At 46.6% G+C, this 27,401-nt stretch overlaps 2 protein-coding genes and 1 long non-coding RNA gene across 5 annotated transcripts; 2 read left to right on the plus strand and 1 right to left on the minus strand.

The window, feature by feature from the left end:
* Positions 1-634: 634 nt before the first annotated feature.
* Positions 635-4,773, minus strand: LOC115275693. The gene is made up of 6 exons (XR_003901696.1): positions 4,539-4,773; positions 2,434-2,509; positions 1,723-2,019; positions 1,521-1,610; positions 1,282-1,432; positions 635-882 (listed from the first exon to the last, which is right to left on the minus strand). It is a non-coding gene; the product is annotated as an uncharacterized LOC115275693 (long non-coding RNA).
* On the plus strand, positions 1,056-7,362 carry FANCG (FA complementation group G). 3 transcript variants are annotated; one of them, XR_003901695.1, is made up of 14 exons: positions 1,056-1,652; positions 1,863-1,953; positions 2,388-2,519; positions 2,762-2,964; positions 3,620-3,755; positions 3,918-4,048; positions 4,149-4,295; positions 4,419-4,570; positions 4,955-5,021; positions 5,283-5,572; positions 5,724-5,770; positions 5,960-6,115; positions 6,594-6,685; positions 6,839-6,931. XR_003901695.1 is itself a non-coding variant. In XM_029919391.1 (14 exons), exons 1-14 carry the CDS (start codon positions 1,461-1,463, stop codon positions 6,945-6,947), a joined length of 1,977 nt encoding a protein of 658 aa, XP_029775251.1. In that variant the 5' UTR covers positions 1,056-1,460; the 3' UTR covers positions 6,948-7,362. The 3 variants fall into 3 exon arrangements, 2 of the variants coding, with proteins under 2 accessions (XP_029775251.1, XP_029775252.1); XM_029919391.1 differs by having other exon boundaries at positions 6,562-6,685; positions 6,839-7,362; XM_029919392.1 differs by lacking the exons at positions 4,955-5,021; positions 5,283-5,572 and having other exon boundaries at positions 6,562-6,685; positions 6,839-7,362.
* Positions 7,363-8,555: 1,193 nt separating this feature from the next.
* VCP (valosin containing protein) lies at positions 8,556-23,907 on the plus strand. Its single transcript, XM_029919390.1, has 17 exons — positions 8,556-8,832; positions 12,634-12,745; positions 12,933-13,105; positions 14,600-14,742; positions 15,567-15,697; positions 16,204-16,335; positions 17,359-17,461; positions 18,123-18,256; positions 18,334-18,469; positions 19,044-19,156; positions 19,563-19,727; positions 19,827-19,949; positions 20,222-20,434; positions 20,624-20,932; positions 21,158-21,313; positions 22,930-23,084; positions 23,238-23,907. The coding sequence occupies exons 1-17, from the start codon at positions 8,816-8,818 to the stop codon at positions 23,341-23,343; spliced, it is 2,421 nt and encodes an 806-aa protein (XP_029775250.1). The 5' UTR covers positions 8,556-8,815; the 3' UTR covers positions 23,344-23,907.
* The last annotated feature ends 3,494 nt before the right edge of the window (positions 23,908-27,401 follow it).

Raw genomic sequence — 27,401 nt, forward strand, 5'->3', positions numbered from 1 at the left:
AGAATCCAAAGCAGGCTCTAGGTTCTGAGCTGTCAGCACAGAACCAGATGCAGGGCTTGAACCCACAAACCATGAGATCATAACCTGAGCGCCCTTGTGGGTTTTTTTTTTTTTATTGTAACTATGTGTGTATGTGTATAATGGTATCTCAGGATTTTAATTTCCATTTCCTTGATTGCTAATGATGTTGATCATCTTTTTATGTGCTGCTTAGCCATTCATGTATATTTTTTGGTAAAATGGCCTATTCCTATTTTTCGGTCTTAAAATGGTTTAAATTATTTTTTTATTATTGAGCTTTGAGAGTTATGTATTGTGGATACAGATTTGTTATGAGGTGTATGCTCTGGAAATAATTTCTCCACTTACGAATTTTCTTTGAATTTTCTTGATGGTGACTCTTTGTAGCACAAATATTTTTTTGTTTTTGTTTTTTTAATTTAAGTTTATTTATTTTAAGAAAGAGCGTGCGTGGGCTGGGAGGGGCGGAGAGAAAATCCAAAGCAGGCTCTGCACCAGTAGCTCAGAGCTCTACCCCGGACCCCACTTCACCAACCTGAGATCATGACCTGAGTTGAAAACTAAGAATCTGACGCTTACCACTGAACCACCCAGGCGCCCCAAGAGGTGTTTGTTTTCGTTTTGCCCCAAGAGTTTTTAATGTTAATAAAGTTCTAACTATACATAATTGAGTTGTTTTATCTCTGGTAAGGGCCACAGTTTTGTTTTGTTTTTATATACGGATATTCAAGTCATCTGAGTCCATTTGTTGAAAGGAATCGGAAGTGTCTTTCAGCAGTGCAGACTGCTCAAGCCCAGGGTCACCGCAGCCAGCAGTCAGACTGCACGAGATTGAGCAGAATGTGGTAGCGTGTTAATGCTCTGTGGTGACCAAAAAAAGAGAAGGACTGATTACCAAAAGCATTGGTCTCCTCTCCGTTGCTTTTGGAAATAACTTTGTACCCCGGCAGGGCTTTTGGGGCGGCTTTCGGCCGTACTACGCTTCCCAGCATGCACTGCTCTGGCCTCCCCTCTGCGAGGCGGGGCGGGTTCAAAGCCAGAGGGACATGGGAGTTTGGCGGCGAGAGAAAGGGTGAGCCACAGGTTTTGGTACCGACATAGAATTCTCGGGGTTTTGGCCTGCGCGAGGGACTAGCAAGCCGAACTTTAAGAAGTACTACTTCCCCACTCAGATACACCCCCGTTCTCGGACCCGCCTTAGTCTCCCTCTTGGGTCGGGCCCAGACTCGTTTCTTCCTTGAGTTTCCCGCGGGAACTAACCCTTGAAGATGACCAACCGCAGCTGAGAGTTTTGACGGCAGGGCCAACCAGAGACGAGGTGGAAGAGGCGGGGTTGGAGCCGGCTCAGCGTCGGGAAGAGTTTTTCCTTTTCTATTTTTCCTATAAGGGGCGAGCTGCCCCTTCTGGGTCCCTAAGGGGAGCAAGGGGGTCACGGGGGGATGCAGAAGCGCACGGACCGTACCCCGCTCGGGTGGGGACCTCGCCGAGGCCGGGCTTACCCTTCAGCAGGCCCCTCCGGGGGTCCGGGCCCAGCCTTGTCGCACCAGACGCCTCTGAGCTCCTCAGGACCACACGCCAGCTGCCTAGACCTGTGGAGGGAAAAGAATGACCAGCTAGTGCGACAGGCCAAGGTAACGTGGTTGCTGGGACCCTCGCTTTGCAGCCCCAAAATATCAGAAGGAGGATTTCCCGTGGACTTACCTCAGCTAACGGAGAGGTATTGAGTTTGACCTTCCCCCAGGAGCCAGAAGTGACTGGAGAAAGACATCACTTGCCACTGTTGCAACGGGAGAAAGAAAATAAAGATCGATCCTCAGTGATACCCCATTCCACATTCGTAGGTGGCTCAGGACTCGCGTCAGTTTCTGAGGCGACAGCAGTTGGCTCAAGATGCGCTGGAAGGATTCAGGGAACTCCTCCACAGCTTGCAGGGTAAGCAGGATCCTCCTCAGCACGGTCAGTTATCTTCCTTTACAGCCAGAGACCAGTTCTGCATTTCTGGGATTGAGAAAATTACTCGGGGGGCGTGTGTGTGTGTGTGTGTGTGTGTGTGTGTGTGCGTGTGTGCGCAGGGGATCCTGTTTAAAGCACAGACAAGACTGAAGTGGAATTCTTTTTGGTACAGGTGAATCTCTGAGCCCTGCCATGCCCCCTCCCTCACTCTCCCTACCCCCAGTCCCCGGCATTTGAAGAAATGGTCTCCAGAATGGTTCAATCTGAAGAACTTTTTGCCCTTTCCAAACTCTGTACAAAGGGTGATTCTTTATTGAGTCCATTTTGGTTGGGATGATGTGATCTTTGGGTTTGGATCTTATCTGGGGAATCTTTGATGGGAGAGTGGTCAGTGAGATCAGTGTTTGTTCCAGGTCTCCCTCCAGCTGTTCCTGTCCTCCCCTTGGAATTGACTGTTACCTGCAATTTCATTACTGTGAAGGCAAGTCTGGCCCAGGGTTTCACTGAAGACCAAGCACAGGATATCCAACAGGGCCTGGAGAGAGGTGAGGGCTAGAGATGGCTTTCCTTGTCCCCACCAGCCTATTTGGGTTTAAGTCCTTGCAAAGGGGATAAGAGGAGCAATAAAATCTGTCACCGCCAGGGAGAGAGATGCCCTTTTTTTTTTTTTTTTTAATCCTCCAGGTGCTCCTTAGAGCAGGAGCACCTTTGTGACCTTTGGGCTCCTGCAGAAAAAGAAACCAGAGATGAAGTCCCAACCGCAGCTGTATGTGTGTGTCCTTTACAGTGCTGGAGACCCAGGAGCAGCTTGGGCCCAGACAGGAATGTGGGCTCAGGGGGCTGTGGGACTCTGTTCTCCATTATTCCTCTGTTCTGCTGGAGCTACTCCCTGCCCTTCATCACCTCGCTGGCCTGCAGGCTGCCCTCTGGCTAAGCACTGACTGTCTTGGAGACCTGACCTTGCTGCTGCAGACCTTGAATGGTAATCAGGTAATGTGGGAAGTAACCTGGATCTAAGGGCCTCTTTCCTTCTTTCATCCGTCTTAGCTGCCGTAGCATCATTTTGTGCTGGGAAGGTTGCTGGGTTGGTGGTCAGACCTGGGTTCTCTCTGGAACTCTTGGTAACCTTGTTTTGTGTGGTGTCTCATTGGGGGGGATACTCTTTAGTGGATTTTAAAAATAGCTTAATGATCTTGAATGGGGTTAGGGCTTTTATGACCTTGCTGAAGTCATCACCCAGCCCCAGTCTTCTCATCAGTAACCCAAACATGGTCCTTGCCCCATGGGCTTATACTGATTGAGAAGGTGCACTAGAGTAGATCATCTTTGCCCCAAGGTTTTCTTCCTCCCTTTATTTTCGCTGTCTCTGATTTAGAGTTGAGGGAACAGGAGTCAGGAGGACCCTTGATTTCAAAGTCCAGCCAGGATAGCTCTCCCCGGACAGCGGAAGAGTAGGTCTGGGGAGCTGCCCCTGGAGCTAGAGCTGTCGTTACCCCCCCCCGTCCTTTTAATTTCCCATTGCAAACAATAAAGGCCTTTCCTAGCGTAAAACAAAACAAAACAAAAAACAAAGTCTAGCCAGGATAGACTGAGATAGAAGACGTGGTTATAGGCTTGAAACTTCTGGTCACCCTTCTTTCCTCAGAGTGAGGCCTCTGAGGATCTGTTGCACCTTCTGAAAACTTGGAGCCCCCCAGCTGAGGAGTCAGATGGTCCATTGACTCTGCAGGATGCCCGAGGCTTAAAGGATGTCCTTCTTACAGCTTCTGCTTATCGCCAAGGTCAGCTAACAATCTGACTCATCCCTTCCTCACCACTCCCTGTCTTGAGGGGTCCTTTGGCTCATACCTTCCCTGTCTTGCTCCATTCAACTCTGCTCTTGTTCCCTATTTTGCCCCGTGCCCTGGTAGGCTTCTTTAAGTTTACACCCTGATTGCCCCCAGGCCTCCAGGAGTTGATCACAGGAAGCCTGCCCAAGGCACTGAGCAGCCTGCAAGAAGCAGCCTCAGGTCTGTGCCCAAGGCCTGTGTTGGTCCAGGTGTACACAGCCCTGGGGACCTGTCTCCGTAAAATGGTAAAGACAGCCTTAGGGTCAGGTGGGGAAACCATGGATGCTATAGATAGCTTTCTGCTCTGTGAGGATAGCTAAAGCTTCTGTCCTCTCACTCCTCTAGGGCAGTCCACAGAGAGCTCTGCTATACTTGGTTGCGGCCCTGAAAGGGGGATCACCCTGGGGTCCTCCACTTCTGGAGGCCTCCAGGCTATATCGGCAACTGGGGAACACAGCGGCAGAGCTGGAGAGTCTGGAGCTGTTGGTTGATGTAAGGAACTGAAGATGTGGGAATGGCTGAGGTGCTTGTATTAGAGAGACAAATCAAGTTGTAAATAAGGAAATATGGCTCCCAGAGATTAGAGATATACTTTTTTCTTTGTGTTCCTTTTAGGCCTTGAGTGTCACTCACAGTTCTGAAGTCCCCCAGCTTTTCATTGAAGTAGAGTTACTACTCCCCCAACCTGACCCAGCCTCACCCCTTTACTGTGGCACACAGAGCCAGGCCAAGTACCTGCTAGCAAGCCGATGCCTACAAATAGGAAGGTGAGGTTCCAGTCCCTTGATCATCTGAGTTCTTCTTCCCATTTCTGATACCTTCCCTGGGATGTGACTCTGCTTCTGTTCTTCCAGGTCAGCAGTATGGACAAGTTAGTGGTAGGATAGGTTCCCACTCTTCAGCCTCCTGCCTTGCTGCTGGACCTGAACTTAGGACTCTTCACCCAGAACTAACTTCCTTAATCTTGAAAACTCTGGAATTTCCCAAATCCATTCTGTAAGGAGTGTAGATCTATAGTGAGTTAGGATTGGAGTCCCAAGACCCCACTCTTCCCACTCCGCAGGGCCCTTGAGCATCCCTTTGTTAGCTATGAGCCTTTGAAAGGCCCTGCTAAGGCCCTAAGGTGAAGCTCATGGGCTATGACTTCTTAGGGCAGTGGATGCTGCAGAGCATTACTTGGACTTGCTGGCTTTGTTGTTGGATGACTCTGAGCCAAAGGTGGGTATATCTTCAAGGTTCTCTACAATGGGGTGGGAGGGTTGGAGCCTATTTTGGAGTAGAGCAGGACTACTGTTTTTTCTTTTTTCTTCTGCTTGTTCTGTCTGTCCAAGCCCCAAGGTCAAACTAGGAAGGTTCTCAGAGCAAGGGGTGCAGGGTAGCAAGCAATGGGTAGTCTCTGTGTGGTACCAGAGCCTGGTGAAGAGGTTGGGGATGGTGGCTAATGTCTCATCAAGACACCGCATCCTCCTCCCACCCCAGTTCTCCCCGCCCCCTTGTCCCCCAGGGCCCTGCATGCCTGAGGTGTTCTTGGAGGCAGCAGCAGCACTGATCCAGGCAGGCCGGGCACAAGATGCCTTGACTGTATGTGAGGAGCTGCTCAGCCGCACGTCGTCTCTGCTTCCCAAGATGCCCCTGCTGTGGGAAGATGCCAGAAAAGGAACCAAGGAGTCACTGCACTGTCCATCTTGGGTCTCTGCCATCTACATGCTTCAGGGTCGAGCCTGGGTGCAGCTGGGGGCCCCAAAAGAAGCAATTAGTGAATTTAGCCGGTGAGCCCAGGAAGCTAACCAGGATCCTTGGGGAAGTGTAGAGGGATAATTTGCTGATTGGGACCTGAGTTGGTAAGCTCCATACTTACCTACTCATGCCAGAGTTAGTGAGGTTGACTCCTTTTCCTACGTTTTCTTTTTCCCACTTCAGGTGCCTTGAGCTGCTCTTCCGAGCCACACCTAAGGACAAAGAACAAGGTGATTGAGACTCTCAGTTTTCCTCTTTCCTCCTGCAAGTAGGGGTGGTGACTTTGTTGCCTCTCTGTGTGTCCTAGCCCACTATGAGGCTTAAAAGGGACTGCAGACACAAGAAGAGAAAGAGGAGTACTTGGGGTTTTGGTGACTGTGTAGCAGGGACACTCTTTTGACTTTGGGGGTGGTCCCCAGGTCCTGCTTCCAACTGTGAGCAGCGGTGTATGTCAGATGTGGCACTACAACAGCTGCGAGTAGCTGCCCTCATAAGTCGTGGACTGCAATGGGTGGCCAGCGGCCAAGATACTAAAGCCCTACAGGACTTCCTCCTCAGTGTACAGATGTGCCCAGGTATGTATATTTGCATGACATCGGTTATGCCCAGATGCACAAGGACAGAGAGGCCCATGGGAGAGGTACTTGGGGATTAGTGGAAGAGTGATGTTCCCAGATAGAAGGGGATGAATGAAGTCGTACTGTATATACCTAGGGATATACCAGGTTTGAGAAGATATATAAATGTGTATGAAGGCCTCTCAGCTGTTTCTCGGTCTCCCCAATGTCCTCAGACACAAAGACCAGAACCAGTATGCTAGGGGGAGGCAGGGTCAGCTGAGCCCCTTGTCCTGGGCAGCTGTGCCCAGGGATAGGAATGGTTGGGAATGAACTACTACGGGTTCCTTGTGTGAATGTGGACAAGATAGTTTCTGGCTCTAGACTCCAGTTTCTTCTTTTATAAAATGATGCTTATGGATGTGTCAACTTCTAAGACTCCCTACTTTGGGGTGGGGCTACAGGTAATCGAGATGCTTCCTTTCACCTGCTTCAGACACTACGGAGGATGGATCGGAGGGATGAGGCTATTGCTCTCTGGTGGAGGCTGGAGGCCCAAGCTAAGTTGCCACAGGAGAATGCTGCACGGTGAGGCTGAGGCCTGTGAGCTTGGGGCCAAGGTCATTTGGCACTCTGGAGTACCTGAATCGATAGAGGGTGGTGATGAATTGAAGGGAGGGAATGGCTGCCCAATTTTCTGCCTATCCTTCACCCTTAGACATCACTCTTTTTGCTCTCCAGGTCTCTCCCCCTGTACCTAGAAACCTATTTGAGCTGGATTTGTTCTCCTGACCGTGAAACCCTTCTTGAGGAGTTTCAGACATCTCTGCTGGAACCTTGTGACCCATAGCTGCCATGTTTTAAAAGGCCTGAACTGTGGGCCCTGTGGCCCATTTCTCCGTGCTTTACCATTTTTGGGGAATGTGGGTGAAAACTAATCTACGTATATAAGTCGGGTACTGGAGAGGTTGGAAGTAGTCCCACCAAATTTGGCTTAGTTACTGCCGTTCTGGTTCCAGAGGAAACCCTCCCCCACCTTGCCAGCAAAAAGACACTGACTTTGCTTATGACACCCTTTTTCCTTTTCTCCTTTTCTTGTGTTGAGTAAAATCTCATATTTATCTCTTGTTTGCCTACTACATATACTTGAGTGGGAAGGCTCACAGCTATCTGATTCAGTTGAGTGCTGGTTGTTTAAGATGCCCTCTCCCAACATCATCTACTTTATGAGACTGAGCTCTGGATGGAAGAAAGTACTACAGGAATCCTTGCAGTGGCTTTGAATCTTTCTGTTGCTTAAAAGCCACAGAGTCCCAAAGCCCAGCATCCTGTGCAAGGTGACAGAATGAGTGGAACTGGGTCTGGAAGGTGGTCTGGGTGGGCCTCTCAGGACAAGGGCAGGTATTTGATTCTTAGAGGGGAGGGACAAGCATACCTCTAAGTCTCTGAGTGACTCCTCACTCCAATCCCAAATTGAATTTGGGATTTGACTATCTCAGTCAACCGTGATATGGGGTGGATGATAAATTAAGTTAGCATGCTAACAAAGCTGCTTATTTTACTATTTTTTAAAAGTAGGCTCCACACCCAACCTGGGGCTCAAATTCACCACCTGGAGATCAAGAGTCCTGTGCTCTACCAACTGATCCAGTCAGGTGCACATACCTGTTCCCCTCCCCCTCTTTTCCCCCCCAAAGCTGTTTATCGAATTTAGTCAGATCTAGCTTGCATTTGGGGTGCAAGAACTTCAAGTCTCATAATACAATTTTCTTGCTCCTATGGGTTCTATTGAATCTACTGTGTGTTATGTGACCTCTCTCTGGGACTTGAGTGCTCTACCTCCTCTAGCCATTAATATTAATACCCAGTGGTAAGAGGAAGCATATACCTTCCAGCCTATAAGATTGGGGTTACCAGAGGGTGTCACGACAATATGGTTGAGTGGATTAAGAGCTGGGGTGCTATTCAGAGGGTTCAGAGTAGGGGTTGCTGGAACCAGCATTTTGAAGGAATAAGAAGGGAGGTTAGGGTGGATCCTTAAGACTACATACGCATCTTCTTCCTAGATGTATAACTGTGATAGGACTAAACTAATAGAGGGGTTCAATCCATTGTGCCAGGTTTTTCAGCAGGGTAAGATCAGGAGCCAATAAACTAGAGCCAAGTGGGAGAGTCCGCCTCCCGGGGATTAAAGGCTCTTTCTCCGGTAGATCTGGCCCCATCCTTTTCGTTGATTGGTCGCGAGTCCCAATCCGTCGAGGAAGCGTACCGCTGCGACCAATTGACGTGGCGTTACTAGGCGTGTTGCATCCCTGAGGCGGGAGCCAGGCCGCAGGCGAATTTCCTGATTGGCTCTGGTCCGCGGGTTGCTGGGGAGAGGCGCGGAGAGGCGGGCGGGAGTCCCCAGGGCAGGCGCTGATTGGCTGAGGTGAGAGCACCTCTCCTTCCGATGATTCGGCTCTTCTCAGCTCAGTCTCAGCGCAGCGTCTGCGGCCGTCGTTTGAGTCGTCGCTACCGCTGCCCCCTCGCGGATCAGAAGCTCGTGTATACCGTCCGTCCACCGCCCCTGTGCCGCTAGGAGGAGGCCGCCTGCGGGTTTGTCGCCGCTGCTCGCCCCCTGCCCGGGAGAGCCGAGCCCCGGCCCAGTCCGTCGCTTGCCAGCCTTCGTAGCCGTTACCCTCGGGCAGCCACAGCCGCCGGCCGGGAGAGGCTCGCGCCATGGCCTCTGGAGCTGAGTGAGTGTGTGCGCGCGCCCGCCCGCCCGCTGCGGGTGCGCGCATCTGGGGACTCGCTGTGCTTGGTAGGCCCAGCCCGGCCTGGCCGTGGGCGCGTCTAAGAGGTGGAGACTGGGAAGGAAGGAGAGAGGGAAGGAGAGGAAAGAGGCGAATGAGGGGCCGCGGTCCGGGCTGGGCCTGGCAGCGCAGCCGCGCGCCCCCTAGGCCAGGCTTGTGTTGGGCCTGGGTCGGGGCCTGGGCCAGATCGTGCTGTGTCATGCAGGCCCGGACGGCCAGATTGGCTTCCTGGGAACCGCTCTCCCGCTCCTGTGAGGGCTGCGGACCCACATTGCCCGCGCGGAGCCCCAGGGCCTTGGGGAACCCACCTGCGCTCAGGTCTACTCTGCGCCGAAGGCCTTTAGTCCCCGGAGAGACCAGGCCCCGTGGGCCTGACGCCCTAACTGGGCCCGGTGGGCGTGGACTTTGGGCCACGTGAAGGCCTTAGGAGGCCGGAGACTGAGGCGGAGGCTGGAGCGGAGAAGGCTCGGAGAGCGCGGGGAAGCTCACCGCCGCCCTTTGGGAGCAGAGTCGGCCCGGCTCCTGGTTGACATCCTCTCGACCTGAGTAGTGAGGGGATGTTTGGGAGAGGGCGGGCCCTGCGTTTTGTTTCTGGCCTTCGTACTTTAGGCTTGTTAGTACTCACGTGAGAAAGCTTTAGTCAGTTTTTTTTGATGTTACGAAATGGAAGCCGGGGGAGAGAACTTTTCTCTACTGTTTGGGCTTTTGCAAAAGTTCGAGTCTCACTTGATAATTTACGGGCCTTCCTCGAGTTCAGCCTTTGTTTTGTGAAGGCTAGAGTTGACCTAACAATTTGAACACACACGGCTCCTTTCCCCAAACTGCTGTGTTGAGAAACTTTGGGCCCTCCACCCTCAGGAAGGCATCAGATAAAACCTGACCACCTCTGCCCGTTAAGTTTAGAATCAAGAGCTTTAGATACTGAAGAGGAAAAAAAAAAAGACAGCCATCCTGTGGAAACTCTTCATGCAAATCACTTTCCTGACTTGAAGAAAATTTAGTTTTTTGAGGTGTGCTGCTTTTTTTTCAAGTTTCTAAATTGAGATGAGGTATTAACTTTTTAAAAGGACCCTCACTTATTAATACAGATTCTCTTAGGTTATTCAGTCAGTCATTTGTTTTCAAGACTAAAAATAAAAATTCAAAATTCTTGGAACCTGGCGTCATAGATGATTTCTAACCTCTAGGTCATCTTGATGACTCTTACCTGAACTCCCTCCAAGTCCCCTGTGGCCCACTGGAGTTCTGGAAAGGGCCTGACTCATGCAAGAGACAATGGGGGATGTCCCCAAAGAGCCTCTTGAACTGCTGTTGGCTCAAGATCAGGCTGAAGATCTCTTTGAGAGATTACTTCCTTTCATCTCCGTAAATGTGGATGTAAAGATCTTTACCTTAAGGGAAGAGCAAACTATACTACCCATCTCCATCGCTGGATTTAGGAATGGTAGGCAGATAGGCAGTTTTCCTAGAATGCAGCTTTGGGGAAACTATTTTGAGTAGAGACATTTGGCACTTTAGTTTTTCTCTAGCCCCAGTCCTATAGATCAAACAGAAGGGTGGCCAGTTCTTGGAAGGTATTTTGATGTGTAGGAGAGAGGGAGAATTGGTGGGTTTAAATTGCCTTCAGCTACCACATTGACCATGCTTGTTTTCTAGGGTGTTGATAAGTACTGGAATAGTCTGCCTGCTCTGCAGCATTGTGCCCAGAATGCTACACTTATGTTAGGGAGGCAAGTTTAAGCTGAGAAAACTCCACTCTTGGAAACTAGTTTGTTTTATTTTTTTTTATTATGTTTATTTAATTTTGAGAGAGACAGAGACAGAGCATAAACAGGGGAGGGACAGAGAGAGAGGGAAACACAGAACCCGAAGCAGGCTCCAGGCTCTGAGCTGTCAGCATAGAGCCCAATGCAGGGCTCGAACTCACGGAACCATGAGATCATGACATGAGCTGAAGTCGGACGCTCAACCAACAGAGCCACTAGAAACTAGTTTTTTAAATCTATTTTGAAAGTATATTAATTTTTGAGAGAGAGAAAGAGACAGAGTGTGAGCAAGGGAGGGGCAGAGAGAGAAGGAGACACGGAATCTGAAGCAGGCTCCAAACTCTGAGCTGTCAGTACAGAGCCTGACACAGGGCTCCAGCTCCTACTAAACTGTGAGATTGTGACCTGGGCCAAAGTCTGCCACTTAACCGACTGAGCCACCCAGGTGCCCCTCTTGGAAACTAGTTTTAAGTTGAGAATTAAAGATGCAGCCTATGTGAGAGGATGAGCAGAAAACCTACAACTTTGTTTGATGAATGGGGTTTGTATTTTTGTTGGGTATATCAGGACCAAAAGATGAAAAAACCCTGTAAGTCCCTAGCTGTTATTCTGGAGCATATAGGCATCTTTTTTCTTTCATTATGAATATATATCCAACAGGAATACTATTTTGTTGACTAATGTATCTTTAGATTATAGGACAGTGCCTGGCCTCAAATGTATTATTTGCTAATGTGTTGAGTGAAGGAATAATTCATGGAAGAGATTTTGTTTTATTTTTTCACTTTCTCCATTGTCTGACTTCCCTATATTGGTTAATATTCTGGTTTTCCTCAGCCTCAGTAAGAGGAGGTAACTCTTCAGGCAGAGAGCCTACTGAGAGTTAGTTATGGCTGGAGATGAGTGAGGTAAGAAGTTGGTGTCAGATGAATGATCTTCAAGTAAATGATAGAAACTAGACAGTTTAAACGAGTTTAGACTTGGACAACCTTAGTTTTGGTGAGGGATTTGGATTTGCTCCTTGTCTCAGCATTTCTTGGTTTTGACTTTTTGAACCAACATTGTGGAATTGTATGTCTTTGCAGAGCTTTGTAAAGCTCCTTTTGAGCTTGAGGTTCTTTTGAAGGTTCCAGATCCATTAGTTTAGTTTTGTTTTCTCCAAATATCATGGTCTTTATGCTTGCATTTCTGTGGTATACAGAATGCTCTAACATTCAGCAGGTTTAGCCAGTAAGGATGGTAGTGCTAATGATTCTGCTTCATTGTCCCCAGGCTTGTTTGGTGGGACTTGGGGCTTCCCTGAGCCCTACAGGAAGTTGTCTTGCTAACTTCATTCTCCAAGAAGGTTAGCAATGAAAGAGTGTATGCTTTGTTCAGCAGTGCTAATCATTGTGACCATTAAAACCATGTACCAGGCATTAATGTATTGAACATTTTGCATTCATTATCTCACTTAAGACAATAATTCTCTAAGATAGGTACTGGTATTTGGTATTTACTCTTTACATGTGAGGACATCAACATCAGGAGAGGTTGAGTAACTTGCCCAAGATCATAATTAAGTAGTGGCAAGGTTGGGATTCAGACCCAGTAGTTCTGATAACAGAGCCCCTTTTCTTAATTGTTATTCCGTAGTAAGAGTATTGTCAGTTCTTTAATTGTTATTCAACTTCTACTTCGATTTAGTCTTCTCAAGTCGTAGTTTCCTGACTCTGAGGCAAGATCACTTGGGGACTTGACAGCTAGGATACCAGTGCTCAGAATACCAGGAGCTGCTGGAATGGGAATTGTGTCTGCTAAATGTTACGCTTCATGACCTTGGCTCAGTATCGTTTATCTGACCTGACCTCTTCTGACCTCTCCGGTGTAGGGACAGCCTCATTTATCCACTATTTCTTTCCTAAGTGTGAGTTTGAAAGACTGGTGGGGCTCTGGGGCTGGATTATGCATTAGGACTAACTTCATTTTCTCTCTCTAGTTCAAAAGGTGATGACTTGTCAACAGCCATTCTTAAACAGAAGAACCGTCCCAATCGGTTAATTGTGGATGAAGCCATCAATGAGGACAACAGTGTGGTATCCTTGTCCCAGGTAAGTTGGGTCCAAGGTCCAGGCTTTCTTTGATGCACTTAACTGGAGGGCTTGTCCCAGGTTTCTTTCCTTATTTTTTTTTTGCAGTGACCATAGATAGAGTGGGGTTTACTGGGAATTCCAGCCTCCAGGGCTGCTCCTTACCCCGTGGCCCAGTGACCCAAAGGCCTTAACCTTCTTTCCTCAGCCCAAGATGGATGAGCTGCAGTTGTTCCGAGGTGACACAGTGTTGCTGAAAGGAAAGAAGAGGCGTGAAGCCGTGTGCATTGTGCTTTCTGATGACACATGTTCCGATGAGAAGATTCGAATGAATAGAGTTGTTCGGAATAACCTTCGTGTACACCTAGGGGATGTCATCAGGTGTGTGTGGGGTTCTTAGCCCCTCAGGGATGGGAGGCCAGAGACAGCCCAGATTATAGGCAGGACCCTAACAAGGGCCTTGGCAGCTGCCATTAGCAGAAGCCTCCTAGCCATGGGAGGACTGAATATAATAGGGTTGTTTTTAGGTTTTGATTCTGCCTCCCTGGGACTTCCGGAATTTATCTCTGCATTACTTTGGCATTTCTATGATTTTCATAATGCCTTTGTTTATTTATTTATTTAGCCAGAGGTATAATTTATCACATGTTGGATCTTAGTTTAGGATGCCATTTGAAAGTGTTTGTCTACCAAGTGATCTCACTATTATAATAGTGGCTTGTGTTGGGGCTGGAGTGAGGTGGGGGTGTGGGCACAGAACGTGGACTCCAGGTAGGGTTTTTTGTTTGTTTTTTTAAATGTTTATTTATTTTTAGAGAGAGAGCGTGCACATGTGCACAAAGACACACAAGAAAGGTCATGTGTGTACACAAGCAGGGGAAGGGCAGAAAGAGAGGGAGAGAGAGAATCCCGAGCAGGCATCGCAGAGCCCAACATGGGGCTCGAAATCACAAAGCATGAGATAATGACCTGAGCCGAAATCAAGAGTTGGACACTTAACTGACTTAGCCACCCAGGTGGCCCTCTAAGCAGGCTTTTTTTTTTTTCTTTTTTAAGGATCCAAGTTAATCTAGGAGAGAGGCATAGTTTTAGCAGATCCTGAATAACTTTAGTCAGAGTGATTTTGGACTTAATTTTAGGCAAGAGGTTTCCCCAGGTTGGAGTCATCACTGGCCAGTGCTGTCCAACCACCTGTCACTTGGCCAGAAATAGCTCAGATTTCCATTTTTCATGGATTCTGGGTTTCATGTAGTCTTCTTCGTGGAGGTGTTTAGTCACTTTCTCAAGATGTTCTGACCACCTGGTTGAGATGGTTTCTTCCCATTCTATTGCTCTGATCTGATACTTGTCCGACTTGGGTCTCCATTTATAATAATGGATTACTGATGTTAGCCAGAATAGGTCATCTTTGGATACCTCTCACTGAAGACCCTCCCTCTTGTTTCCTCATTTTGGGGGTTTAGATGTATGAATCTTCCTTTTTGCCTACTGATTGGGAGGGAGCAGCCCCAGTAGCTTATGGGTGTTTTTTTGTTTGTTTTTATTTTAAGTAATCTCTATACCCAATATAGGGCTCAAACTCACGACCCCAAGATGAAGAGTCACATGCTCTACCATCTGAGCCAGCCAGACACCCCTCCCAGTAGCTTCTAATGGCTCCAGCTGCTACCCCTACCTGAGTATGATTTGTCTTAGTTCTGCTTGGCTGTTCCTTTGTCCTCACTCCCACACTACCCTCCTGCCTCTCTTCAGCTAAAGCCATCCCTGCCTTTTCTCTTTCGCTCGCCATCAGCTCTCTGTGCCAGGCTCTTTCGGACGCCCAGTGCTTGGGGCTGCAGTGTGGTTGGTAATGTGGAGTCTGCTTGTCATCCTCAGCATCCAGCCGTGCCCTGATGTGAAGTATGGCAAACGTATCCATGTACTACCTATTGATGACACAGTAGAAGGCATCACCGGCAATCTCTTCGAGGTATACCTTAAGCCATATTTCCTGGAAGCTTATCGACCCATCCGGAAAGGTGAGAGAGAGTTCTAGGGACTGAGCTTAAGCATGGTTATTTGTAGGGGTACCTGGGAGTAAACCTTGGAATGTCTTTATCTCATTCTCATATGTGTGCTTACATACACATTCTACACACATGTTCATGTGTACTCTCTCCTTCTCTCTTTCTCCCTCCCATTTTCCCATTTCCCTACTCTCAGTCCCTACTCCAGTAGAGTAAGTTATCTTTTTAAACATTTTTTTATGTTTATATATTTTTGAGAGAGAGAGATGGAGCATGAGTGGGGGAGGCTCAGAGAGAGAGGGAGACACAGAATTTGAAGCAGGCTCCAGGCTTTGCGCTGTCAGCACAGAGCCCGACACAGTGCTCAAACCGATGAACTGCAAGATCATGACATGAGCTGAAATCAGATGCTTAACTGACTGAGCCACCCAGGTGTCCCTCTTCTCTTTTGTCTCTAAAGGATGACTTGGACTCTTTTGACTGTGTCAAGTCCAAAGTGTATTTTAAGATTTAGCACAGCCTGACCATTGATGGTTGTTGAGAAAGCTTGGATTATCTATAGCCTAGACGTCAAAAACCTTATGGGCTTCTGGATAAAGACCAAAACCTGATGTGCCAGAATCCCATAAAGTTTTGTTCAGTGCCCTCTTGAATGGCAGAGCGACTTTTCACAGTTCAGCTTTCTCCTCTTGTCTGATGCTTAATAAGATGGAGGTGGGAAGGGGGAAATGCCAATGTCTAGTAATGTGTCATTTTAGATCCCAGGTTCTGATGAGGAATTCTCACTTGGTTTGGTATTTGACATCTCTGACTGTACTTGTGCTAATTGTTCACAGGAGACATTTTCCTTGTTCGGGGTGGAATGCGTGCTGTAGAGTTCAAAGTAGTGGAGACAGATCCTAGCCCTTACTGCATTGTTGCTCCAGATACAGTGATCCACTGTGAAGGGGAGCCTATCAAACGAGAGGTGAGTTCTCTCCTTCATGCCAATACCCAACTTCATGATTATGAAGTGGGGCAATCGTGAATTAACTACTAAAACTGTGTACTGTTTGGAACTAAGTTTCTTTCCAGAGGTGAGAGATCTTCTAACTATTCATTTTCAGACCTACATGTTTCTTAGAAGTCTGTGATAACTAGTGGTTTTTAAAATCTAGATTGAACCCAGGCGATCTAAGTAGTTGGAATAATTTTTGTAGAAGTGATATTGATGGCATTCAGACTTTTACCTCTTTTCCCAAGTTTCCAGCTTTAGGTCTTGGGGGAGCCCTTCCCAGTGTGAAAGGGGAAAGCTATGCTAGAAATCTTTGCTTTGAGATTTTTAGAGTGGTTCTTTGAAGCGGGATCCCCTTAGAGGGGAATCTTCTCATAGAACAGATTTCTTTACACCAGATTGTAAAAGGATTTGGAGAAACCCAACTTTGTGGATATTTAATATTCCTGCCTTTTTTCCTTGATCTTCTCTATATTTAGGATGAGGAAGAGTCCCTGAATGAAGTAGGCTATGATGACATTGGTGGCTGCAGGAAACAGCTAGCTCAGATAAAGGAGATGGTGGAGCTACCCCTGAGACATCCTGCCCTTTTTAAGGCAATTGGTGTTAAGGTGAGCATCTTGGGCGCAGTGGGAAATAATCTAGGCTGGTGATTAATAAAGACTCAGTGTTTAATCCCAGGACCTTTGTTCATATGTATTTTTTACTATTGCCTTGGAATTAGAGAGGCAGTAATATATTTTTTGTGTGAAGAGGACTATAAATTTATTAAGCTACTAATGGTCTAGAACAGACGAGGTCAATTAAGTTCTTTGTTGCATATCTTTTTTTTTTTTTAACCTCATAATGCTTTAAAAATGTAAAAACCATTTTTATGTCATGGACCCTATAACAGATCTTTGTAGTTTGCCAGCCTGTCTATAACAGTGCCATCCAATAGAAGTAAGGAAATTGGCAGTGTGAAGGGTCCTGAGTCCAAAACATTTGAGAACTGCACATCTCAATGTACCTTCCTAACCATTTTCGTATCCTGGAGCGTACTGAAGATGGAATTATCTCTTTCTCTATTGTGTACCATACAAATAATTTTATCTTCTATGTGGGCATTTCCCATGTGCAGCCTGTGGATGAGGCCACAGAAAAACAGCTTCAAAGAGGAAAACTTGGGGTGGTGGTAAGGAAAAGCATTCCAATGTGATAATAAATCCTGGAGGGTTGTGATTACTAGAGTGAGTGAGCCTCTGGCAGTATTCTTTCTTAGATGGTTAAGCTAGTCCTGGCCCTTGTCTGTCCAAAGTCAAGCCCTTTTGGCCTAATGGCCTCTTGCTCTTTCCTAGTCCCAGGATCTTCAGACTTAGCCACACTAGAATTTATTAGGGTTTCTCTGCTCTTAGTCTCTTATGTAGCTTGTAAGCATAAGTGTCAGTTTTCTAAGTGTATTTTCTCTAAAGAAGAGTGAGTATGGTCTGAAGTAAACTGTCTTCTCAGCAGCTAATGCTGAGGACTCCTTTCAGATGTCAGGGTTAAGCTCTGACCCTCTTTAGATAGAGCCGTAGTCAAACCATTTTAGAGTGGGTGGGATTGGGAGAAGGGGAGAGTCTGAACCTAACCATACCCTCTGTACTGGTCCTCAGCCTCCTCGGGGAATCCTGCTCTATGGACCTCCTGGAACTGGGAAGACACTAATTGCCAGAGCTGTGGCAAACGAGACTGGAGCATTCTTCTTCTTGATCAATGGTAGGAGACTTGGTTCTCCTTGTGTTTGGCTGGACCTTATTCTGAGCTGAGCACAGTCATCAATCTCATGAGCTGGAGGACTCATGGACACATTTATTTGTACACATCCCTTGTGTATATTTCATCATCTGTCTTCTGCTGAGGTTTATTATAGACAGATGAGCAATAAGGGGAAGTTGTTGTATTCTGGTGCCCCCTGCTTTATTTCCCCCCTCCCCCTGAGAAAGATTGTGGGAAGGCTGAAGATATTTAGGGGGAGCAAGTTAGAATGAAAACTTAAAATTTTTGTTTGCTAATATATTTGAGAAGACTTGGGAATAATGGCTAAGATCTCCTGGCTCTTTGAGAATGATAGAGATCTAAGGTGTGTTGCTTCTGCTCTGGTTAGAGGTCCCAGAGCATGTGCTGTTATCTTGACACTTAGAGCTTGACTGTGAGATAGTCCTGAGCTTGGCTGATAATCTGAGTCCTTGGCTTCTCTTCTAGCCTAATCTGGTAGCTGCCCTGGGATGGTGCCTGGTAGAGTCTTTGAGAAAGTAGACAGAGGTTACCACATTTTCATATAGCATTTGTCTCTGGGCTCGGCAGATACAAGATCTGATTTCTTTTGGACTGAGGAAAGATACAGATTTGTCATTATTTCTATTCCATATCCTTTCAGGTCCTGAGATCATGAGCAAGTTGGCTGGTGAGTCTGAGAGCAACCTTCGTAAAGCCTTTGAGGAGGCTGAGAAGAATGCTCCTGCCATCATCTTCATTGATGAGCTAGATGCCATTGCTCCTAAGAGAGAGAAAGTAGGAACCTACCCAAGGGGATAATGGGGGTTGAAAGGTCCTCACTTCACTTCTGACCAGACATCCTGTCCTGACAGACCCATGGGGAGGTGGAGCGGCGTATTGTATCACAGTTGTTGACTCTCATGGATGGTCTAAAGCAGAGAGCACATGTAATCGTCATGGCAGCAACCAACAGACCCAATAGCATTGACCCAGCCCTTCGACGATTTGGTAAGGACCCCATATTTCTTTTAACCTTGTTCTGAGAGATTATGGCTCTACTGATGATTCCATGTCTGTCCTTCGTCTAAGTCACCTAATCCAGAGGATTCCTTTTTTTATTTTCTTGGTATTTTTTAGTGTTTATTTATGTATTTATTTTATTTCTGATAGAGCATGAGGAGGGGAGGGGCAGAGAGAGGGGGACAGAGGATCCAAAGTGGGCTCTGTACTGACCCACTTTTAGCCCGATGTGGGGCTCTAACTCATGATCCATGAGATCATGACCTGAGCCAAAGTTGGACGCTGAACCGACTGAGCTACCCAGGTGCTACAAATCCTGAGGATTTCTTGAAGCTCCTTGAAGTGATAGGGCTCAGGGGTTCTTTCCCTTATCCCACGTCCTATCTTGGGTGACCAGCCATCCTGGTTTGCCTGAAACTGAGGGGTTTCCCAGGATATGGAACTTTCAGTGCTAACACCAGGACAGTGCTGGGCAAACTGGGATGGTGGTCACTTTAGACCTGTCCCTTCCTCCTTCTGGACCAGAAATGAGCCCTGTCTGTGTTCATACACTGTCTTGCAGGTCGCTTTGACAGGGAGGTAGATATTGGAATCCCTGATGCTACAGGACGCTTGGAAATTCTTCAGATCCATACCAAGAACATGAAATTGGCAGATGATGTGGACTTGGAACAGGTGGAGTGATAATGAAGGCTGGCCCAGAGTTAGGATGACTGTTTCTAGGTGCTTGAAGGGAACTGGCTAGGAACACAAGCTCAAGATGTAAAGAGACTGATTTTGATGCCTGGGTGGGCGAAAGGAAGTGATTTGAGATTGAATCCAGGAAACTGGAGTTGGTGTGTTCTCAGTTGATACCACATTAGAGTAAACCAGAACTTTGGGGTCAGCTTTATTTCTAGGCCTCAAGTCTAGGCTTGACTACTTAAAACCTGGCCAGTAAAAGAACTGCTAGTGTGTGTTCAGGGAAATGGGAGGACCCAAAGATAGGAGTCAGGTGAAGGGGTCAGGATTTTATTGTCTCTGAGCCTCCAAAGCAGCTAGGTCTTAGACACAGAGTAGTAAGTAGCTCTTCTCTCTGCAGGTAGCCAATGAGACTCACGGGCATGTGGGCGCTGACTTAGCAGCCCTGTGCTCTGAGGCTGCTCTTCAAGCTATCCGCAAGAAGATGGACCTCATTGACCTAGAGGATGAGACCATTGATGCTGAAGTTATGAACTCTCTGGCAGTTACTATGGATGACTTCCGGGTAAGGACTGCACCCCATCTCAGGTACACACACATGCACATTTTGACCTCTCCCCTGGCAAGCCTCATCCCCAGTATTTTTTTTTTTCCTTCTTTTTAGTGGGCCCTGAGCCAGAGCAACCCATCAGCACTGCGGGAAACTGTGGTGGAGGTACCACAGGTAACCTGGGAGGATATTGGGGGCCTGGAGGATGTCAAACGTGAGCTTCAGGAGCTGGTCCAGGTAGGGTAACATGGTCCAGGGTAAGTTACTGCCTCAGAACATTGTAATTGAGCTTAGACGGTCTTGTGGTATTAGCAGTTACAGGGATTCTGAGAACATAATTCGTGAATCTGTTTTTCCTCATTTTGGAGACACTAAGGAGCCTGTTCCTAGAGAACCTGATCTTATGCGATGGTGGTGTTGGGAGGATGCTACTGTTCATTAGGTTTGTTTCAAACTGGGTGTGTGTGGGGGGGGGGGGTATCCTGAATCCTCATTCCTTTCCTTTCTAGTATCCTGTGGAGCACCCAGACAAATTCCTCAAATTTGGCATGACACCTTCTAAGGGAGTACTCTTCTATGGACCTCCTGGCTGTGGGAAAACCTTGCTGGCCAAAGCCATTGCTAATGAGTGCCAGGCCAACTTCATCTCTATCAAGGGTCCTGAGCTGCTCACCATGTGGTTTGGGGAGTCTGAAGCCAATGTGAGGGAAATCTTTGACAAGGTGAGTTACAAGCAACTGATTTACCTGTTCACTTGTTTGGCAGCAAGGTAGCTACTTCTTTGGGAGAATTGAAATCATCTTGTTCCGGCAGTTCAGATGGGGCAATAAAGGTCACTTTAATTTCCTTTTCTTATCAGGTCTGAAGGACCCAATTGTGCTAATACTTGAGTCCATCTGTTTCTCCCATAGGCCCGTCAAGCTGCCCCCTGTGTCCTATTCTTTGATGAGCTGGATTCAATTGCCAAGGCCCGTGGTGGTAACATTGGAGATGGTGGTGGAGCTGCAGACCGAGTCATCAACCAGATCCTGACAGAAATGGATGGCATGTCTACAAAAAAGAATGTGTTTATTATTGGCGCTACCAATAGGCCTGACATCATTGACCCTGCTATCCTGCGACCTGGCCGTCTTGATCAGCTCATCTATATCCCCCTTCCTGATGAGAAGTCCCGTGTTGCCATCCTCAAGGCCAACCTGCGCAAGTCCCCAGTTGCCAAGGCAGGTGCAGGGCCATTGGTGACTTCTATGAGTGCTCAGCCTAGTATGGAGTTTGGTTCCTGGAAAAGAGTCCATTGGGGATTTCTGGGGTTAGTGCTGTAAAGGGAGAATGGAAGGTGTGACAACAATTGGGACAAAATAAAATTAGGAGTGCTTGGGTGGCTCAGAGATGAGTGTATTACAGGAAGGAGAGGCTAAATGCTAAGGTAGTTCTATTTCTTTTAGGATGTAGATTTGGAGTTCCTGGCCAAGATGACTAACGGCTTTTCTGGAGCCGACCTGACAGAGATTTGCCAACGTGCTTGCAAGCTGGCCATTCGTGAATCCATCGAGAGTGAGATTAGGAGAGAACGGGAGAGGCAGACTAACCCATCTGCCATGGTGAGTGCAACTTTTCCCCATATGTGCCCATCATCAAAGAGAACAAATATTGAGGGTTAATCTTTTCACTCTGGAATTAGAAAGGCTGAAAAGAGGTAGTCTGTATATACTTAGTTTGAAGTAAGCTCTATGAGAGAAATCAAAATATGATTGTGCAGGTAAACAAATAGAGCAGGGTTTAGAACCTGGGACCCATAGACTTGTCCTTTCCTGGTTGTCCATGGATCTCCTGAAATTAAATGCAGAATTCGGTGTGTGTGTGTGTGTGTGTGTGTGTGTGTGTGTGTGTGTGTAAGCTTCATAAAGATAAGGAATTTATCTTATCTTGTCTGTTTCCCACTCTGTCTTGGCACTGTGATTGAGAGTTAATGAATGAAAAATACATGAATGAAAGGCTTCTTTCCCTTTGGTAAGGGTTCTGAGACATTCCTTCTTCCATAAAAGCTTAGAATGTATTGATATGGTTAATGCTGTGGAGCACTCTCATAAATCACGGCAGTTGTAGTGGCTCCTCAGTAGAGAGAGGGTTTGAGAGGGAGAATGTAAAGGCTAAAGAAATAAGTAGCTCAAATAACTGGCTCAAGAAATGGGATTGGAGGAATTGGGGAAAACCAGGGTAGATTTAAGAAGGCGTATGTTACTGGAAGTAAGGCCACTAGGTAAGGTGTAATCTGGATGTGTTAAGCACTTTTTCTTACCATTTTAAAATTTTTTGGGGGGCACCTGGGTGGCTCAGTCGGTTAAGCGTCCGACTTCGGCTCAGGTCAGATCTCACGTTTGTGGGTTTGAGCCCTGCGTCAGGCTCTGTGCTGACAGCCAGCTCAGAGCCTGGAGCCTGCTTCCTGTTCTGTGTCCCCTTCTCTCTCTGCCCCTCCCCCTTTCGTGCTCTGTCTCTCTCTGTACCAAAAATTTAAAAAAATAAATAAATAAAAAATGAATAAAATTTAGTTTTTTGTTGTTAGAAACTGCTTATTTTTAAGAGTTTATTTTGAGACAGAAGGTGATCGTGCAAGTGGAGGAGGGGCAGAAAGAGGGAGAAAGAGAATCCCAAGCAGGCTCTGTGCTGCCTATGTAGAGGCCACCATGGAGCTCGAGCTCATGAGCTGTGAGATCATGACCTGAGCCGAAATCAAGAGTCAGATGCTTAACCAAGTGAGCCATCCAGGTGCCCCTGTTTATTTTTTTAATTTAGGTTTACTGAGATATAATTCACAAATCGTAAAATTCACTTAATGTATACTGTGTCTGTGCATCTTGATAAATGTTTTTTTAAGTTTTGTAACTACTACCACAATTTGGATAAATTTCTGTCATTCGAGAAATTTCCTCCTGCCATTTTAGTCACTTCTTTTTTCTACCCTAAGCCCCTGGCAGCCATTCATGTGGTTTTGTCCATACAGTTTTGCCTTTTCCAGAATGCACTGACAGGTTTTTAAACAGGGCACTGATGCAGTTTTAGGAATATTGGCCTTACAACTTACTCAGATTGGATTAGAGAGACAGGGGGGCCAAAAAACTGCTATAGTAATGGAGGCGGGGGGGGGGGGCAGGAAAACCAGGGGAAGAATCCAGGCCAGACTTTAGCTCTTGGTGTTCTGTGTTTACCAACCCTACAGGAGGTAGAAGAAGACGATCCAGTGCCTGAGATCCGCCGAGATCATTTTGAGGAAGCCATGCGCTTTGCTCGCCGTTCTGTCAGTGACAATGACATCCGGAAATATGAGATGTTTGCTCAGACCCTTCAGCAGAGTCGGGGCTTTGGTAGCTTCAGGTAATTATGTTGCAGTGGGCAGTACTTAAGTTGTCTTAGGAAATTGTACAACTAAGGTTGTGGGAGTCCTAAGGAGGCTGGAGGGTTAATTGTGAAACTCCTACACAGTACCTGTCCTAACTCGCCTTTTTGGCTCTGCTCTTGTGCGTACAGATTCCCATCAGGAAACCAGGGTGGAGCTGGCCCCAGTCAGGGCAGTGGAGGCGGCACAGGTGGCAGTGTGTACACGGAAGACAATGATGATGACCTATATGGCTAAGTGGTGGTGGCCAGCATGCAGCGAGCTGGCCTGGCTGGACCTTGTTCCCTGAGGGTGGGGGGCGCTCACCCAGGAGGGACCAGGGGTGTGCCCGTGGCCTGCTCCATTCCTCAGTCTGAACAGTTCAGCTACAGTCAGACTCTGGACAGGGGTTTCTGTTGCAAAAAAAATACAAAACAAAAGCGATAAAATAAAAGTGATTTTCATTTGGGAGGCGGAGAGTGAATTACCAACAGGGAATTGGGCCTTAGGCCTATGCCATTTCTGTTGTAGTTTGGGGCAGTGCAAGAGACCTGTGTGGGTGTGAACCAAGGCACCACAGCCGCTCCCCACAGTAAAGCATCTGCACTTCACTCAGTGCTACTCAAGCCCTCCCTTCTTCCCTCTACCCAACCTGGGCAGGAGGATGAAGGGCCACAGTTGCTGGGTGTTTATATAGAGAGTAGGTTGATTTTATTTTACATGCTTTTGAGTTAATGTTGGAAAACTAATCACAAGCAGTTTCTAAACCAAAAATGACATGTTGTAAAAGGACAATAAACGTTGGGTCAAAATGGAGCCTGAGTCCTGGCCCCTGTGCCTGCTTCTTTTCCTGGGAAGGGCCTTGGGCTACCCCTTACTATCAAGGCACTTCACAAATGTGAAATCCTGAAAGTAAGATTACACCCTCTTCCCCTTCTGATTAACAGTGGTGTGAACTGCTGCCGTGGCCCATGTATGCATTATCACTGGATAGGACAGCAGTGGAGGGGGGTGCAGCCTGAAGGAGCTCTAGTTGTGGAGAATATGGCTTTCTCCACCTGTGTTTGATGTGGACGGTAAGGCTAGGCCCCTACAGAGCTCACTTTTCCTGAGAAAGGACTGAATTGGGATGCCCTCGCCAAATCTGAAGGGTTCCAGAAAGAATTTCTGTCTGTGGTAGATGTTCTTTTGAGCATCTAAAAATCCTGAACATTCATGCTCTGGTTGAGGATCACGTATAATTATGTCCACTTTACTTTATGTAATTTGTGTTATAAAAAAGAACAGTTTTTTTCTAATACAAAATTCTAGTATTGGATGTGTTTTTTTTTTTAAACTTAACATCCTCCCTTGCTCACAGTTTTTCAGATGATTGCTTGCATAGTTTTGTCCATCTCCAGGATATATAATATCCTTTTTGTTCAACAGGTACCAACATTACCACTTAGTGCTTTTGGGGTCAGTACTGTGATATTGTGATGCGTTACCCAGAGAGGAGTGTGGTACAGAGAAAATAATCCGGAGTCAAAATTTTATTGGTCATTCTAGTACTTATGCCAGTCTCAGGTATGGGTTACAAAGATAATCTACAAGGACACAAGATCATTATCTTGGCAGATGAAACTGGGCCATTTTGAATTCATGCCGTGAAATAGAGATTTTTGCATGTTGGAGATTTGGGTTGACTTTCCCTTGTTTTCCATAACGTTTTCTCTACCACGTTCGTCTTTGGTTCTCTTTTGGTTTTCCCACCATTGAGGTGGTCAGATGGCTAGCTGTCAGTCCTGTTTCCACTTTGAACATTGTCCTTATCTCATCCATGTGGCTCGGCAACCTAAGTTCATTGTGGGTCAAAGACAAGATATTTTGCGGGGAGAGACATTTGGTTGGTACCTCTGCATCAAGCTATAGGAACAGAATAGAAGGCAAGTGTTATTACTATCCAAATATGAGAGAAACTGGTTGATATGTGAGAAATTTGTGTTGGAATGATTGGTTTGCTTTTACATGTTACACAAAGCGTGTCTATAGAAGACAGAACTCTATAGACTCTCTAGGAAAAACCAAGAGCGGACTTGGAGTGAGAGGCCTGGTTCTAATTCCGGCACTTGTGTTTATAGCTGTGTAGCTTTGGACAAGGCACTTAGTTCTTACGGAGCCTCTGATAAAGTGAGGAACAGTGCTTTGTAAACTGCAGAAAGCAGCGTGCGGGACTGTCAACTTAAACCTGCAGATGCCTGCATGCTTAAACTACAAGGCAGGTCATACAGGCAGTCCATCTTTTCCCTTGCAGTGTTCTAGAAAGAAATTGGATTTTGTAACTTTACTGTAGCTAATAATTTCTTCCATGGGACAGATGCTACAATTTGAAGATGGATTTTTTTTTAATGTTTGTTTATTTTGAGAAAGAGTGCAGATTGAGGAAAGTTGGTGGTCAGGTGGCGGGGGGTGGGGGAGACAGAATCCCAACCAGGCTCCACGACGTCAGCACAGATCCTGATAACGGGGCTTGATCCTAAGAACCATGAGATCATGGCCTGAGCTGAAATCGAGAGTTGGACACTTAACTGACTGAGCCAGGCAGGCACCTCTTGAGGTGGATTTCTAACCAAGAATATGGCATGAAACATTAGAGAGTATATCACAGAGGCAAAAGCAAAGATAGAATTATAAACTTGACATCTTCAGATATATTTGGATCCAAGATACTGATCTACAGGTTATTCTGAGAGGCTGCAGTCATGCAGTGCCCATGAAGAACACAGGCCTGCCAATCCTTAGTTAGATTGAACTGAGGCACATGATAAATGGTTTGTTACTCTTGTCCAGTCATATAACCTACTGAAGGCTTAATTAAAAAGACTTAAATAGCACTTGGATTTTTCATAAAACTACCCAGATATGCATAGACTCATGAAATGTCCCTGTGTCAAGTAGAAACTTAGAATTGCATTGTCTTTGGGGCGACGGCTGGCTCAGTTGGTAGAGCATGCAGCTCTTGGTCTCAGGGTGTGACTTCGAGTCTCACATTGGGTATGGAGCCTACTTAGAATAAGATTTTTTTAAATTGCATTGTCACTGAGACTGTTTTGGGGGGATGGTGAGATAGGTAGGAAGAAAATACCTTCAATTCCACTCCTGGCCAGCAGGTGCTGAGTTTTGGACTCAGACCCTGTAGACAGGTTTGGGCTAAATAAAGCTCTGGAACAGAAGAGTGACAGGAGGCAGAGGGACAGCCTGTACCTTCTGTTTTTCCTCAACTAAATATATAGAGTAGAAGGAATATTGTAGAATGGAAAGACAGCTAGATTGGGAATGTGGATTTGACCTCTTAGAACCTTTAGTTGTTGTTTTGGTTTGTTTTGTTTTAGGGGCTTGATTGCTATACTATCAGGGGATTGGTGTGGTCAACAGATTACAAATTGTGGGGCTGCAAGGAATGGGAAGCCATACAAGACAGGAGAATCAGAAGGCTCTGGAGGTGTTAGGGGGGAAAAACGGCTTTGGAGGTTAGTCTGACCTGGGCATTAAAGGAAGTTGGGAGACTTGGCATGCAGAAGTAGGGGAGAGCAGTTTGAACAAAAAGCACACAAGTAAGAAAGTACAGGCATGCTTAAGAAGCATCAGGTTGACTAGTAAGGAGTGTATTTGGAGAGGTCAGCTACCTCATGAAGAACCTTAGGTTCCAGGAGTGAAGTTTTTTTTTTTTTAAGATTTTAATTTTGAAAAAAAAAAAAAGATTTTAATTTTGAGACACCTGGGTTGCTCAGTTCATTGAGCGTCTGACTCTTGGTTTCAGCTCAGGTCATGAGCTCACGCTTTACAAGACTGAGCCCTGTGTGGGGCTTGTCAGCTCAGAGCCTGCTTCCTCTCTCTGCACCTCCCCTGTTCATGCACATGTTCTCTCAAAATAAATAAACTTAAAAAGAATTTTAAGTAATCTTCTGAACAAGCCCAAGATCAAGAGTCACATGCTCCACTGACAGGCTGTCAGGTACCTTAAGTGAAGTTTATTTTATTTTATTTTATTTATTTATTTTTTTTAACTAAAACAGTTGACCATTTTATTTTCACATTTCAAATACAAATGAAAATTGCTCTCTTTTTTTTTGTTTGCCCCACTACTCCCTTGCAAAAACTATTCTGTTTGATAGGAAGGGGGAGCCAGTCTTCCTTGTCATGCTGTTAGAAAACACCCAGTGTCACAGCACCATGATCTCCTGGTGAAGCAGAACAAGTAATATAAAGTGGGTATAAAGAGGCTCCCGTCTCTCCTTATCTGTCTGGCCGCGTCATTCCCGGCCGAGTGGGCACCA

This window comes from Suricata suricatta, chromosome 13 (genome assembly GCF_006229205.1).
Source record: "Suricata suricatta isolate VVHF042 chromosome 13, meerkat_22Aug2017_6uvM2_HiC, whole genome shotgun sequence".
In the NCBI taxonomy this organism is placed as follows: Eukaryota; Metazoa; Chordata; class Mammalia; order Carnivora; family Herpestidae; genus Suricata; species Suricata suricatta.

What these genes read in the sequence shown, in the direction of transcription:
- FANCG (XM_029919391.1), top strand. Translation starts at nt 1,461, where the DNA reads ATGCAGAAGCGCACGGACCGTACCCCGCTCGGGTGGGGACCTCGCCGA. An exon ending in AGCTAGTGCGACAGGCCAAG is followed by an intron (nt 1,653 to 1,862) that starts GTAACGTGGTTG and finishes CCACATTCGTAG; the next exon opens with GTGGCTCAGGACTCGCGTCA. An exon ending in AGACCTTGAATGGTAATCAG is followed by an intron (nt 2,965 to 3,619) that starts GTAATGTGGGAA and finishes TTCTTTCCTCAG; the next exon opens with AGTGAGGCCTCTGAGGATCT.
- VCP (XM_029919390.1), top strand. An exon ending in TGAGGGAAATCTTTGACAAG is followed by an intron (nt 20,435 to 20,623) that starts GTGAGTTACAAG and finishes TTTCTCCCATAG; the next exon opens with GCCCGTCAAGCTGCCCCCTG. An exon ending in AGACTAACCCATCTGCCATG is followed by an intron (nt 21,314 to 22,929) that starts GTGAGTGCAACT and finishes CCAACCCTACAG; the next exon opens with GAGGTAGAAGAAGACGATCC.